The 13,909-nt window shown below is 46.2% G+C and overlaps 1 protein-coding gene across 1 annotated transcript in view; it reads left to right on the top strand.

The window, feature by feature from the left end:
* slc12a9 (solute carrier family 12 member 9) overlaps positions 1 to 10,700 on the top strand; it is a 108,588-nt gene extending 97,888 nt beyond the window's left edge. Inside the window, exons 12-13 of the mRNA XM_072258343.1 lie at positions 1,705 to 1,851; positions 7,952 to 10,700. Coding sequence (XP_072114444.1) covers positions 1,705 to 1,851; positions 7,952 to 8,793 — 989 coding nt within the window. The 3' untranslated portion in view covers positions 8,794 to 10,700. The remainder of the gene's footprint in view (positions 1 to 1,704; positions 1,852 to 7,951) is intronic.
* Positions 10,701 to 13,909: the final 3,209 nt, after the last annotated feature.

The raw sequence follows: 13,909 nt of genomic DNA, 5'->3' as shown, positions 1-13,909 counted from the left end.
AAGGATTTGAGCTTAATATTACCAAACCCAATGTGGAGACGCCTCAAACCCGATGTAGGACAGATGTAGAAAACTGTCCACAAGACTACATGAAAATTAACGCAATATGAAGACATGATTCTCTGTCACTCATCTCAGTGCATGAAGACCAAGAAGGACACAGGTTCACTTGGGAAACTACGAAAATCCTGATAGAGCACAAAACAAGAAATCAAGTGAATTCCTAGAAGCCTCTACCAACAATTATATTGAACTGGACACAGTTTACGAACCTGTGCGTCTGAAGGATCAGGGCCAAGGGGTGAGTCGCGGGCACCCGAGGAACCAACGCTCACAATGACCGATAACCAGGGATATGGGCCATTGGAGATCACTCAGCTAGCTAGTTGGCTGGGACACAGCAGAGACTAGCAGCCAGCTCAACAGCCGCCCAATCAGGACAACGGGTGGGAACAATATAAACTTGAGTACTCCGCAGAAACAGCACTCAATCGTGCACCAATGTTGTCACCTCAACTGGTGATGAAATGTTTGGGACCTAACTTCAGGCTCGGCAAACCACCCTGCAAGCAAGGATTTGAGCACAAAGAAATGCACCTATCACCCCTCCAATCAGATTCCTCCTTTAGCCCTTTATCTCTTCTGCCTATCACCTCCTAGCTTCTCACTTCCCCTGGTCTCACCCTATCACCTCCCAGTTTGTACTCCTTCCCCTCCCCACACCATCTTATTCTGCCTTCTGTTCCACCTTCCTTTCCAGCTCTGATAATCGCCTTGGTGGAAAATATCAACTGTTTGGTCCTCTCCATAGATGCTGCCTGACCTGCTAAGTTCCTCCAGCATTTTGTTCAAAGTTCAAAGCAAATTTTATTATCAAAGTACATATATGTCACCATATACAATCCTGCGATTCATTTTCTTATAGGCATACTGAGCAAATCTGTAAAATAATAACAACAGAAGCAATGAAAGATTACATCAATGGGGTGTTCAACCAGAATGCTAAGACAACAAACTGCAAATGCAGAAGAAGAAATAATTACAGTAAAAAAAACAATAAATATTAAGAACATGAGATGAAGATTCCTTGAAAGTGTGTGCACTGGTTGTGGGAACATTTTAGTGATGGGGAAAGTAAAGTTGAGTGAAGTTATCCCCTTTGGTTCAAGAGCCTGATGGTTGAGGGGTAATAACTGTTCCTGAACCTGGTGGTGTGAGTCCTGAGGCTCTTGTACCTTCATCCTGATGGCAGAGCGAGAAGCAGGCATATCCTGGGCGGTGGGGATCTCTGATGAGGGATGCTGCTTTCCTACGACAGTGTTTCATGAGATGTGCTCTGTGGTGGGGAGGACTTTATCCGTAATGGACTGGACCATATTCACTATTTTTTTGTGGGGTTTTCCGTTCAAAGGCACTGGTGTTTCCATACCAGGCTGTGATGCAGCCAGTCAATATACTCTCCACTACACATCTATAGAAGTTTGTCAAAGTTTTAGATGTCATGTTGAATCTCCACAAGCTCCTAAGTGTGTGTTGATCTGGATTTCCAGCATCTCTTATATTTATGATTATGTTGGATTCTCAATAATTTTTGCTCTCCTTTTGAGGTTTCGTTTGCGTTGTTCTTGTCCCACTGTGTGCTGCCCCCCCCGCCCAGATTGTGTTGTAACAGTAGATCTGACACTGCCGTGACTTCTCTTTCAGACACCCTGCCTTTTGACCCCATCCACCCTCAGTACAACTTCTGGCTCAGCCTCGTGGACAAGCTGAACGTGAAGGCCTTCGTGGACCTGACGCTCTCACCCTCTGTGCGTCAGGGCGTGCAGCATCTGCTGCGGATAACCGGACTCGGTGAGGACGGGGCAAGCGACACGTGGCTGTGGGCATCACTAAGATCACAGCTTTGATATTGTGTTCACCACCTCAACTATTATACTGGAGACAGTAGTGCCAAGATTCACCTGCAAAACCTGAGGAAACTCAGAATAGTTTGGGTTCAGGTTGTCATCTGTGGAGAGAATGGTTGAGGGTTTTTGGTATTGGTTTATCATTGGAACGTGCCAAGATACAGTGAAAAGCTGGTCTTTTATACTGTTTATACAGATTAAATTACACAGGGGGTTCCCAACCTTTTTTATGCCATGGACCCTTACCATTAACCGAGGTTGATCCTGTTGTAACATGAACAAAGCCAGCGGAGAGAAACTGAAGCTAGTGGATACAGAAGTGTTTTATACAACAAAGTGAGACACTGTCTGAGGAAGAGGCCTCTTCGACCCAATATTACATGACATTTTATGTGCTAAAGATCAAAGGACAATTCTATATTTGCAATGTGTCTACAATGCTTCCTTTGAATTACATATAATTTTCACATCTCCTCCTTTGCACCCACACTCCAGACACCCAAAGTGAATGCTAATCAGCATTGTCTGTTTTCTTCATTAACTGCTCCAGGAAACAGGGCTGCATTTTAAATTTAATCTACAATTCACATTCAGGTCTAAAGGCTGGTTGCTGAAGTTAATGTTTGCTATATATCCTAATTTCAGAATATGTCCTAACAGACCCCATGTTGGGAACCCCTGAAAGGTAAAACGATGCAGAATAAAGTGTGAAAGCTACCCAAAAAGTGCAGTGCAGGTGAATGATAAAGTTCAAGATCATAATAAGGTAGATTTTGAGGCCAAGAGTCTGTCTTATCATACAAGACTCTGTTCAAGAGTCTAACAGCGGGATAGAACCTATCATTGAGTTTGTTGGTACATACTTTCAGACCTTATTATCTTCTGCCTGATTGCAGAGGGGAGAAGAGATGATTTCCAGGGTGGGTGGGGTCTTTGATTATGCTGGCTGCTTTACTGAAGCAGTAAGAGGTGTAGACAAGAGTTGATGGAGGGGAGGTTGGTTTCTGTGATGTATTGAACTGTGTCCACGACTCTGCAGTTTCTTGCAATCACGTACAGAGCAGTTGCCGGACCGTGAGCCCAGACAGAATGCTTTCTGTGGTACAGCGATTAAAAAATTGGTGAGGGTCGATGGGGACATACCGAATTCCCTTAGCGCCCTGAGGAAGTAGAGGCACTGGTGGGCTTCCTTGGCCAGGGCATCAATGTGAGAAGATTTTAATGAAGGTGTGGCCCAGATGGTTAAAGGGAGAGATCTAGCAGAATTATCAAAAAAAAAAAAAAATTCAAGTGGATGTTTGGAGAGGAGATGAAAGGCAAAATGTTTTCAGCTACAGGGTGCTTGGGTTCTGAAACTTGCTGACTGGAACATGCTGGGAAAGGCAGTAACCCTTGTCACAACTAATGGTATTTGGATATCTCTGGCCTGCTGGCCAGCAGGATGAGGCGGGACTGAAGCACGATTTTTAGAAACTTCAAAGTCAGGAAGCTGAGAATACCCAGCAGGTCAGGCAGCATCTGTGGTGGATATTTTGGGTTGATCCTTCATCAGTGACTATTCCTGTCTGCTCAGATGCTGCCTCACCTGAAGACTGGTCACTTTTTTTGATTGACACACAGTGGTCTCCAGTCCCATAGAACAGTACAACACATTAATGGTCCTTCAGCCCACACTGTTGTGCTGGCCCTTACTCTACTTTAAGTTCAATATAACCCTTCATAGCCTTCCATTTTTCCATCTTTCATGTGTCTATCTAAGAATCTCTTAAATGTCCCTAATGTATTGGAATCAGAATCAGGTTTAATATCACCAGCATACGATGTGAAATTTATTGTCTTTGCGGTAGCAGTACAATGCGATACAGAATAATAGAAAATAACTGAGTTACAGTAAGCATTTACATTAAATAGTTAAATAAGTAGTGTAAAAACAAAAATTAAAAAAAGTAGTGAGGTGGTGTTCACAGGTTCAATGTCCATTCAGAAATCGATGGCAGAGGGGAAGAAGCTGTTTCTGAATCACTAAGTGTGTGCCTTCAGGCTCCTGTACCTCCTCCCTGATGGTAGCAATGAGAACAAGACATGTCCTGGGTGATGGGGGTCCTTAATGATGGATGCTGCCTTTTTGAGGCATTGCTCTTTGAGGATGTCCTGGGTACTAAAGAGGCTGGATCCGATGATGGAGCTGGCTAAATTTACAACTCTCTGCAGTTTATTTTGATCGTGCGCAGAAGCCCTTCTCCCCCCCCCACCCCACCCCCACCCCACATACCAGACGGTGATGCAGACTGCTAGACTGCTGTCCACCGTATATCTGTAGAAATTTGCGTGAAATCTGCCTCTACCACCACCTTGGCACTACACTCATGTACCCAGCACTCTGTGTTTTCTAAAACAGCATTATACCAGTGACATCTCCCAGCATACCTCCAAACAACCTAATGTTATGCCGTCTTTTCTGATTCTTTGATTGAATGTTGTCAGGAGATGACTGTAGAGGGAGATTGGGAGGGGGTTTACAAATCACAGGGGGATGAGTGGAATTGGAGGTGTTTTGGGAGTAGAATCCTATAGACCAGGGGTTCCCCACATTTTTAATGCCATGGACCTCTACCATTAACCGAGGAGTCCATGGTTGGGAACCCCTGGTCTTAGAGGATCTGGAGGGTATGGAGCAGTCCGAGATTTGGAGCTACTGAAGGAGGCAGTGCTGGTGTAAAGAAGGGCAGTGGAATTTTTGAGGTGTTTGAATATTAGACACAAGAAATTCTGCAGGCGCTGGAACTCCAGAGCAACACTCACAAAATGTTGGAGGAACCGAGCAGGTCAGGCAGCATCTATGGAGAGGAATAAAGAGTCAATATTTCAGGCCAAGACCCTTCATTAGGACTAGAAAAGAAGAGGGCATAAACCAGAATAAGGTGGAAGAAGGGGAAGAGCACAAGCTGGTGGGTGAGAAGTGACAGAAGAGATGACACGGTAGTGGTTAGCATGCCGGCAACCAGGGCTCAGTTCCCACTGCTGCTTGTAAGGAGTTTGTATGTTCTTGCCATGACTGCATGTGTTTCCTCCTGGTGCTCTGGTTTTCTGCCACAGTCCAAAGACATACTGGTTGGTAGGTTAATTGGTCATTATAAATTCATCAGAGGATTGATGAAGGGTATCCTTTGTGCTGTATCTCAATAAATAAATATTCTACAGATGCCAGAGATCTTCAGTGACACACACAAAATGCTGGAGGAACTCAGCAGGTCAGGCAGCATCCATGTTTTGGGCTGAGATGCTTCATCAGGACCAGAACAGAAGCGGGCAGAAGCCATACTGGGAGTGGAATAGGGATGAGTACAAGCTGATAGGTGAGGAAAGGGGAATGATGTTGGGAAGTTGGTAGGTGATTGGTGAAAGGGATTTAAGGCTGAAGAAGAAGGAATTTGTTAGGAGAGGAGAGTGGACCATGGGATAAAGGGAAGGAGGTAGGGAACCAGAGCCAGGCAGGGTCCGTAGTAAATGTTTTGGGTTGAGTTTTAATAGAACAACATGGAGAGCGAGCTGCTGCCCATGTAGCGAGTTCCCCCTCTCCTGCATCTAATGAACCCGCAGGAACAGCAGAGACTGACACAGTTTGACATCAGGAGTTGCCAGTCAGTGTTGAACTCAACGTAGGGTTGCCATGGGGACTCTAGCTCCGGATTTCTCCCTTGGACTGTACTCCCGAAGCCTTGTCCATGAGTGGGTATAGCCCCAAGGAACAGAGGTTTGCAGTCAGAGTTTTCCTCCTAGCTAGGTTGCTGACCATGGCTGAGGAGCACCATCTACCCAAATTGATTGGCTTTAACCTGCCTTTGCCCCTTCTGCTGTCAGCAGAAATGGTTCCGTCGGGCTCAGTAGCTGAGGCACACACACGTGAAGGCCAGGAGCTGGACTTGGTTGTCAGAGGCTGTTTGAGATGCACACCATTGGGAGCATTTAATAGACAGTGGGAGCTTTACCCACTACCTCCCCCGGCGATGACAACCTTAAGGAACCTGAAACAAGGTGTATTAGATGGGCAACCTGAAGACCTTCAATATGGTTGTCCTTCATCTTAACAGCACCCCTAAACTGGAAAGGTGAAGCGTATAATTGCATTAAATGGTGCTGCGTTTTCTGAAGCCCATCAGAATGAGCTTTGAGGCTGGATTAGGACAGGGACTTCATGGTAGGGTGAGGGCTGAACTGTTGTAACTTAGCTTTTGGGTTGTGAACCCACTAACAAAGGCAAATGCAATGTTAGCATTTGTTTCAAGAGGTCTGGATGGGAGGTTAGTTAGGAAAATTCATTCGCTAGGTATACATGGAGAGGTGGTAAATTGGATTAGATATTGGCCCGATGGAAGAAGCCAGAGAGTGGTGGTAGAGAATTGCTTCTCCGAGTGGAGGCCTGTGACTAGTGGTGTGCCACAGGGATTAGTGCTGGGTCCATTGTTATTTGTCATCTATATCAATGATCTGGATGATAATGTGGTAAATTGGATCAGCATGTTTGCTGATGATACAAAGATTGGAGGTGTAGTAGACAGTGAGGAAGGTTTTCAGAGCCTGCAGAGGGACTTGGACCAGCTGGAAAAATGAGCTAAAAAATGGCAGATGGAGTTTAATACTGACAAGTGTGAGGTATTGCATGTTGGAAGGACAAACTAACGTAGAACATACAGGGTTAATGGTAAGGCACTGAGGAGTGCAGTGGAACAGAGGGATCTGGGAATACAGATACAAAATTCCCTAAAAGTGTCGTCACAGGTAGATACGGTCGTAAAGAGAGCTTTTGGTACATTGGCATTTATTAATCAAAGTATTGAGTATAAGAGCTGGAATGTTATGGTGAGGTTGTATAAGGCATTGGTGAGGCCGAATCTGGAGCATTGTGTTCAGTTTTGGTCACCAAATTACAGGAAGGATATAAATAAGGTTGAAAGAGTGCAGAGAAGGTTTACAAGGATGTTGCCGGGACTTGAGAAACTCAGTTAGAGAGAAAGGTTGAATAGGTTAGGACTTTATTCCCTGGAGCGTAGAAGAATGAGGGGAGATTTGATAGAGGTATATAAAATTATGATGGGTATAGATAAAGTGAATGCAAGCAGGCTTTTTCCACTGAGGCAAGGGGAGAAAAAAACCAGAGGACATGGGTTAAGGGTGAGGGGGGAAAAGTTTAAAGGGAACATTAGGGGGGGGGCTTCTTCACACAGAGAGTGGTCGGAGTATGGAATGAGCTGCCAGACGAAGTGGTAAATGTGGGTTTTTTTTATCATTAAAGAATAAATTGGACAGATACATGGATGGGAGGTGTATGGAGGGATATGGTCCGTGTGCAGGTCAGTGGGACTAGGCAGAAAATGGTTCGGCACAGCCAAGAAGGGCCAAAAAGCCTGTTTCTGTGCTATGGTTTCTATGGTCTAGAGTATGAAAGCAAGGATGTGATGCTGAGGCTTCTAAGGCATTGGTCAGACTGCACTGGGGGTATTGTGAGCAGTTTTGGGCCCCTTATCTAAGAAGGGATGTGCTGGCATTGGAGAGGTTTGTTAGAATGATCCCAGGAATGAAAGGGTTAATGTATGAGGAACATTTGATGGCTCTGGGCAGAATGAAGGATGGGGGAGGGGATCTCAATGAAACCTATTGAATATTCAAAAACTTAGATAGGGTGGTCATAGAGAGGATGTTTCCGATAATGCAAGACTTTGGTCTCAGAGAGCACAGCCTCAGAATAGAGGTATGTCCTTTAGAACAAGATGAGGATGAATTGGGGTGGTGAATCTGTGGAATTCATTGCCAATGGTGGCAGTGGAGGCCAGATCATTGGGTGCATTAGAAGCAGAGGTTGAAATTTTCCTGATTAGTAAGGGTTTCAAAGGTTACATGAAGAAGGCAGGAGAATGGGGTTGAGAAGGATAGTATATCAGCAAACTTATTGGGCCAAGTGGCCTACTGCTGCTTCTATGTTTTGTGGCCCTGTGGTCTAACCAGTTAAATTCTTCTTCCTGCCCCCTCTTCCCCCCCCCCCCCAGGTGGGATGAAGCCCAACACCCTGGTCCTCGGGTTCTATGACCACTGTGTGCCTGACGACTACTTCCTGTGTGACCCGGCCTTTCAGGACACCAAGGAGAACGACCATTTTGGTGTGGACATTGCCTCCCTGCAGGCTCACTTCCCCCCCGTGCGCGGCAGCGAATCGGACAAGAGCCTGAGTGAAGTGGAGTACGTCGCCATCATCTCCGATGCCCTCAAGATGCAAAAGAACATCTGCCTGGCGCGCTACTTCTTCACGATGAATAAGAAGGATCTCTTTGCCAAGAAGAGGTCAGACAGAGTGTCCATTGACGTTTGGCCCCTGGATCTCCTGAGGCCCGACAGCACCAACTATGTGGACGTCAGCAGCCTCTTCCTGCTACAGATGGCTTGTGTCCTGACCATGGTCGTCTCCTGGAAGTCGGCGCGGCTCCGCATCTTCCTCTGCATCGAGTCTGGCGACGAGGGTTGGGTCAAGAAGGAGCAGAAGCTCCGGGAGCTGCTGGACAATTTGCGCATCAAGGCCACCATCAAGATCGTCACCTGGGACAGCGTGGTGGCCCTCCACTGGCGCCGACAGCTCTCCGCCGAGGAGCAGGAGGCCGCCTTGCGCGCCGGCCGGGACTCGGCCCTCGTCTCGGACGACTACCTCCTGGCTGCCAACCGCATGGTGCTGGAGCAGAGCTTCCACACGGCCGTGCGGTTCCTCTACCTGCCCCGGCCCCCCGCCGACACCTCCCGCTCGCAGCGCTACCTGCAGCAGCTGGACGTCCTGACCGAGGGCCTGGGGCCCACACTATTGATCCACGGACTCACTCCAGTTACCTGCACTGACCTGTAGGGCAAGCTTGGGGTGGCGTCAACAGAGGGGGAATTGGGTAAAGAAAATGCCACAGCTGGGGACACAAACTATTCAAACGCTGACTGTGTTTCCTGAAACCAGCGTGCATTTCAGACAAAAAGAGACACTTCTTAGATATTTAAAAATGAGCGCTTGCGTTGCGATTATTTATATTTAAAAAGAGTTTGGACAACATTGTGTAACTTGCATTTAAATGGTCTTTATTGGAGGGTGGGTGGTTCTTACCTATTAAAATGGTTATTCAGTGTTTCTTCTGCGTTAAGTTCCTTTCAGACAAGTGAGCAGGTCAGCAGGCCCAATGAGCCAACCCCAAGGGAGTCTGGGAGTCTGGATCTGCCCCTTGGAAGGCAGCTTTGCCATTGGCTGACCTTTTTTATTAACATCATAAGCCCTGGGGGGGGTTCCTTTTTCATTAGCTGCCCCTCCCAAGTTGCCTTGTGGACGTGTGCTCTGACTGTCCCTGTACCACCAATGTGCCCTCTGTCTGAAAGAGAAACACATTCCGTTGGAAACACTCAGAGTGTTTCTGTTTGAAGCTCTCCACTTGAACTGGCATTTACAATTTGACTTTTCTACTTGGCTGAAATATGTATAATCATAGAACATGTGTTGGCGCGTGGCCAAATGGTTAAGGCGTTGGACTAGTGATCTGAAGGTCAGGAGTTCGAGCCTCAGCTGAGGCAGCGTGTTGTGTCCTTGAGCAAGGCACTTAACCACACAGTGCTCCAGAGGCAGCAGTTGGTGCAGTGCACGTGATTTCTAGTCTGTGCCATAGCCCTCCCATCCATGTACCTATCCAAACTTCTCTTAAATGTTGAAATGGAATCTGCAGGCAGCTTATACCATGCTCTGAGTGAAGATTTCACCTTTCACCCCTAACCTGTGACCTCTAGTTCTGGTCTCGCCCAACCCCAATAGATTAGATAGCCAGTTTGTTTCCCCTTATGGAGGCAGATCTATCTTGATCATAAGGCATTATTTTTAAGAAGTGTAGATGAGATTTCTCTTCGCTATTCTATCTGATCTATGATTGGGTCACTAAAAATTTGGTTATTTATCACTCTTCTGTTTGTGAGGCCTTGTCTGAAGATTTCTACATTGTAATCGTGCCTTTAATTGGGAAGAAACCGAGCACCAGTGAGAAAGCTTGCATTCCCGCATGGTGAAAATGTAACCTGTACTGGAGGTCGGGATCGAACCGGGATCTGTGATGTGGTAGCAGCACTATCTGCAGTTGGGGTATTGTGAGCAATTTTGGGCCCCTTATGTAAGAAGGGATGTGCTGGCATCGGAGAGGGTCCAGAGGAGGTTCATGAGAGTAATCCCAGAAATGAAAAGGTTAATGTATGAGGAGCATTTGATGGCTCTGGGCCTGAACTCACTGGAGTTTAGAAAAATGAGGGTTGAGGATCTCATTAAAACTTACTGAATATTGAAAGACTTGGATTGTGTCTTATTCAGGTGTTGTATGAATGCCTTGAGGCTTTTGAGAGATTTAAGACCTTAAGACATGGGAGCAGAATTAGGCCATTCAGCCCACTGAGTCTGTTCCATCATTTCATCATGGCTGATTTAATATCCCTCTGACCCTGAACCCAATTTTTCTGCCTTCTTCCTGTAACCTTGACTCCCATACTAATGAAGAACCTGTCAGCCTCTGCTGTAAGTAGACATACCCAGTGACTTGACCCCCACTGCTGTCGGTAGCAATGAATTCCACAGATTCAACACTCCCTGGCTAAAGAAATTCCTCCTTATTCCTGTTCTAAAAGAACATCCTCGTTTCCTGAGGCTGTCTCTTCTGGTCCTAGACTCCCCCACTATACGAAACAAAATCTGCATAACCACTCCATCTAGGCTTTTCAATATTTGACAGGCCTCAATGAGATCGCTTCCCCCCCCCCCCCCCATTCTACTGAACTCGGGCGAGTATAGGCCGAGAGTCTTCAAACACTACTCAGTCATTAACCCTTTAATTCTTAGGATGATGCTTGTGAACCTCCTCTGGACTCTCTCCAATACCAGCACATCCTTTCATGGGTAAAGGGACCAAAGCTTCTTTGTGGGTGATCTGTGACCAAGTGGGAGATTGGGCCCTTGTGGATTGGACGCTGCCGCTGTGTTGATAGAATCTCTAACGTTAGAGGCTGACATCCTGGTGTGAAGGGGGTGAGCCCATTGCTGTACGACCTATGTACATCTGCAGGAACTGAACCAGCAGAGGGGAGGTGGACTTGCCCCAAATGGTCATGAGGTAAGGAATTGTGGAAAGGGTGGCAGAGCCATTTGGTCCAGCAATCAGAATGGGACGCAGGTTTAATATCACTGGCATATGATGTGAAATTTGTTGTTATGTGGCAGCAGTACAATGCAATACATGACAAAGAAAATAAAACTATGAATTAAAGTATATATTAAATAGTTAAATAAGTAGTGCAAAAATTTTAAAAAAAGTAGTAAGGTAGTGCTCATGGGTTTAATATCCATTCAGAAATTGGATGTCAGCGGGGAAGAAGCTGTTCCTGAATCGTTGAGTGTGTGCCTTCGGGCTCCTGTACCTCCTTCCGGACAGTAGTAATGAGAAGAGAGCATGACTTCAGATGGAGCTGACTGAATTAGCAACTCTCTGCAGCTTATTTCATCCTGTGCAGTAACACACCCCCCCCCCCCCCGACACTCCATACTAGACAGTGATACGGTCAATTAGAGTGTGCTCCTTGATGCATCTGTCTGGTGACATACCAAATCTACTCAAACTCCTAATGAAGTACTGTATAGCTGTTGTGGTGCCTTCTATGTAACTGCATCGATATGTTGGGTCCATTGACACCCAGGAACTTGAAATTGATTCCAATTGTTATAGATAATATGACACAGAAACAGGCCCTTCAGCCCATCTGGACTATGCTGACCACAGCATCCTCCCTGAAAATCCCAGTTGCCTGCAATCGGCTCATAAGGTTGCCTATCCATGTTCCCATGCAAATGATTTTCGATGTTGCAGTTGAACCAATTCCTCCTTCGCTTCCACTTCCTGGCAGCTCATTCCCGGTGTTCACTACCCTCTGTGTATAGAAGTTACCTCTCAGCCCTCTTTTAAATCTCTCCCCTCTTGTATTTGTGGCCTCTAGTTTTGGACCCTGGAGAAAAGACTATCTCTGTCCACCTTAACCATACATGGGTCTTATAAACTTTTGTGATCCAAAATCAACCTCTCCCTATAACTCAGGCTCTCTAGTCTAGGCAGCATCTTCACTGAGAATTTATTTTTAAAAAGTAATTTTTTTTTTTAAGTTCTTCCCACATTCTTACCAAGTCTTCCCAGTCATTACCTCTCACCACACACCAGGGGTAATTTTTCAACCTGTTTGTGATGTATGTAAATGACCTGGATGAAAATGTAGATGAGTGGGTTAGCAAGTTTGCAGATGATACCAAAATTGCCAGAGTTGTGGATAGTGTAGAAGACTGGCAAAGAATACACCACAATATAGATCAGTTGCAGATATGGGTGGAGAAATGGCAGATGCAGTTTAACCCAGATAAATGTGAGGTGTTGCACCTTGGTAGGGCAAATGCTAGTAGACAGTACATTGTTAAGGGCAAGATCCTTAACATAGAACATAGAATAGTACAGCACAGTACAGGCCCTTCGGCCCACAATGTTGTGCCGACCCTCAAACCCTGCCTCCCATATAAGCCCCCACCTTAAATTCCTCCATATACCTGTCTAGTTGTCTCTTAAACTTCACTAGTGTATCTGCCTCCACCACCGACTCAGGCAGTGCATTCCACGCACCTACCGCTCTGTGAGTAAAAAAAAACCTTCCTCTAATATCCCCCTTGAACTTCCCACCCCTTACCTTAAAGCCATGTCCTCTTGTATTGAGCAGTGGTGCCCTGGGGAAGAGGTGCTGGTTATCCACTCTATTCCTCTTATTATCTTGTACACCTCTATCATGTCTCTCTCATCCTCCTCTCCAAAGAGTGAAGCCCTAGCTCCCTTAATCTCTGATCATAATGCATACTCTCTAAACCAGGCAGCATCCTGGTAAGTCTCCTCTGTACCCTTTCCAATGCTTCCACATCCTTCCTATAGTGAGGTGACCAGAGCTGGACACAGTACTCCAAGTGTGGCCTAACCAGAGTTTTATAGAGCTGCATCATTACATCGCGACTCTTAAACTCTATCCCTCGACTTACGAAAGCTAACACCCCATAAGCTTTCTTAGCTACACTATCCTCCCAGTGCCCCATCCCAACTCCACGGGGGGGGGGGGGTGCGATCAACGCTGGTCTCAAGAAATTGAGAGGTGCTGAAATACAAAGGCATGGTGCAAAAGCCCAGAAATCTGTTATTACAGCTTTAGGAAGCCAGTTGTATTTTAAAGTAAATACTGCAAGGCATTATTTTTTTAAGGAAAAAGTAGTTCACATGAATAGACTGTTGATGGGGTGCCTGCTACCACCTTCAGCTGCTGTATACTCGGGGAGTGCAAAGGCGCTATGTTAATGCAAGTCCTTCTCTGGTTGCAGTTCCTTCCTGCATCAATAGATGGTGCCATTGCGTTAAAACCAGACCATTTCCGAAAGCCTAGTCTTCCAGTGCCCCATCCCAACGATACTGCAGAATATCCAGTCATTTAACCATTGGCCTGAGGTGGTCAGAGAGAAAATATCCACATCCACTGGCAAATGAGGTGGAGATCTCAACTGATCAAACTCCCACCAGCGGGTGCAAGTACAGGGGTGAGGGTGGCGAAACGGGTGTGTCTCATTGAAAACCACTGAATACTGAAAGGTCTAAATAGAGTGGATGTTTCCTTTGGTCAGGGAGTCTACGCCCACAGCCTCAGAACAGGGGCTGTCCATTTGGAATGGACATGAGGAGGAATTTCTTTAGCCAGAGAGTGGTGAATTTGTGGAATTCTTTGCCACGGGGGAGTGTGGATTGGGGGGAGGGGAGAGAAGTGGCAAAACATTGGGGGGGGGTGGAAATGGTGTGGGGTCAGCAAAAGAGGGGGAGTGGCAAAAAGGGGGGGCAAATGGGGAGGGGTTGGTGAAATTGGGGAGTGGCAAAACGGGGGAAAATGAG

The sequence above is a fragment of the Mobula birostris genome, chromosome 5 (genome assembly GCF_030028105.1).
Source record: "Mobula birostris isolate sMobBir1 chromosome 5, sMobBir1.hap1, whole genome shotgun sequence".
Classification (NCBI taxonomy): domain Eukaryota; kingdom Metazoa; phylum Chordata; class Chondrichthyes; order Myliobatiformes; family Myliobatidae; genus Mobula; species Mobula birostris.
The sequence above is the reverse complement of the archived record's forward strand: the minus strand, read 5'-3'. Positions and strand labels throughout refer to the sequence as shown.